Source organism: Drosophila nasuta, chromosome 2R (genome assembly GCF_023558535.2).
Source record: "Drosophila nasuta strain 15112-1781.00 chromosome 2R, ASM2355853v1, whole genome shotgun sequence".
NCBI lineage: Eukaryota > Metazoa > Arthropoda > Insecta > Diptera > Drosophilidae > Drosophila > Drosophila nasuta.
Window position 1 is genome coordinate 5732 of NC_083456.1, and position 1549 is coordinate 7280.

General features: G+C 53.1%; 1 protein-coding gene across 1 annotated transcript; it reads left to right on the forward strand.

Annotated features, from left to right (window-relative positions):
- The first annotated feature begins 213 nt into the window (after positions 1 to 213).
- Positions 214 to 1549, forward strand: LOC132787696 (uncharacterized). The gene is made up of 2 exons (XM_060794950.1): positions 214 to 1180; positions 1269 to 1549. The coding sequence occupies exons 1-2, from the start codon at positions 214 to 216 to the stop codon at positions 1547 to 1549; spliced, it is 1248 nt and encodes a 415-aa protein (XP_060650933.1).

The following is a 1549-nucleotide window of genomic DNA, read 5'->3' on the forward strand; positions in this document are numbered from 1 at the left end:
CCGGAGACCCTGCTGGAGCAACGGATGAAGTGCAACGTCGCTAAGTTACCTCCTACTCCTGACTTCCTAAATCAGTTCTCTGAGTTTGGCAAGGCATTGCGCACGTCCGCCTATGTCCTCAGATTCATCGATAGGAGTCGGAAATTGGCAGTTCCAAGCTCTACCGTGGTCTAGGCGGATGAGCTGTCACGGATCCAAGAGCGGCTAATCGTCATGGCTCAACGACACACTTTCCCACAAGAATACCAATGTCTACAGTCCAAGCAGCAGGTTCCTTCCTCAAGTTCAATCCGAAACTTGAACCCTTTCCTCGATGGCAAGGGGATTCTACGGGCCTGTCGGCGTCTGAGGGCGTCCCACTTGCTGCGTTACGATGAGAGTCATCCAATCATCCTCTCGTATTCCTCGTCCTTTGCACGACTACTGGTTCGTTTCACCCATCGTATATCCTTACATGGGGGTAACCAAGTCGTCATGCGGCTGATCCGTTCCAGATTCTGGATTCCAAAATTGAAGGTCCTCGTTAAATCCACCATCAACTCCTGCAAGGTTTGCGTCATCTACAAGAAGAGATTGCAGACCCAAATGATGGGGGACTTGCCCAAGGAAAGGGCGTCCTACTCGAGACCTTTCACGCACACTGGAGTCGACTTCGCCGGCCCATTCGAAATAAAGAATTACACTGGCCGAGCCTGCCTCATCACCAAAGGGTATGTCTGCGTCTTCGTGTGCTTCAGCGCGAAGGCGATCCACTTGGAGGCAACATCGGATCTTACGACGGAGAAATTCCTGGCCGCATTCTCCCGTTTCATCGCACGGCGCGGGTGTCCATACCAGATGTACTCGGACAACGGGAAAACCTTCGTTGGAGCTGACAAGGTGATCTCCAACGACTTCTTGGAAGCGACGAGGGAGTGCGTCATCGCACAACACGCCCACAAGAGCCTATCCTGGCACTTCAACCCGCCGGGCGCCCCGCATATGGGTGGATTATGGGAAGCCGGCGTAAAGAGTTTTAAGGCACTCTTTTACAAGGCGACATCCACCTCGAAATATACGTTCGAAGAGTTGTCCACTCTTCTCGCTAAGATCGAAGCCTGCCTGAATTCGAGGCCGATTTCCCCTATGTCCGAGGATCCGTCAGATTTACTAGCGCTCACTCCTGGCCATTTCGTCATAGGTGGCCCTCTTATTTCGGTGTTGGAACCACCAATTAACGAACCGGCGACTGAAGGCTCTTCACCAACAATTTTGTTTCCGTTGGAAAGATGAGTACCTGAAGGAGCTGCACAAACGGACGAAATGGCAATCCCCTACCCGGAACCTTCGGATCGGTGACATGGTCGTCATAAAGAAAGACAACCTCCCCTCGAACGAGTGGCGCCTAGGACGGGTGCTGACGACGTGTCCAGGCACCGACGCCAAGGTCCGAGTGGTAGATGTGCTCACGGCGCGGGGTACCATCCGAAGACCCGTTGCCAAACTTATTCTACTCCCGATGGACAGCAAGACTGACCCCTCCACGTCAGAAGGACTGAAGGACGAATAA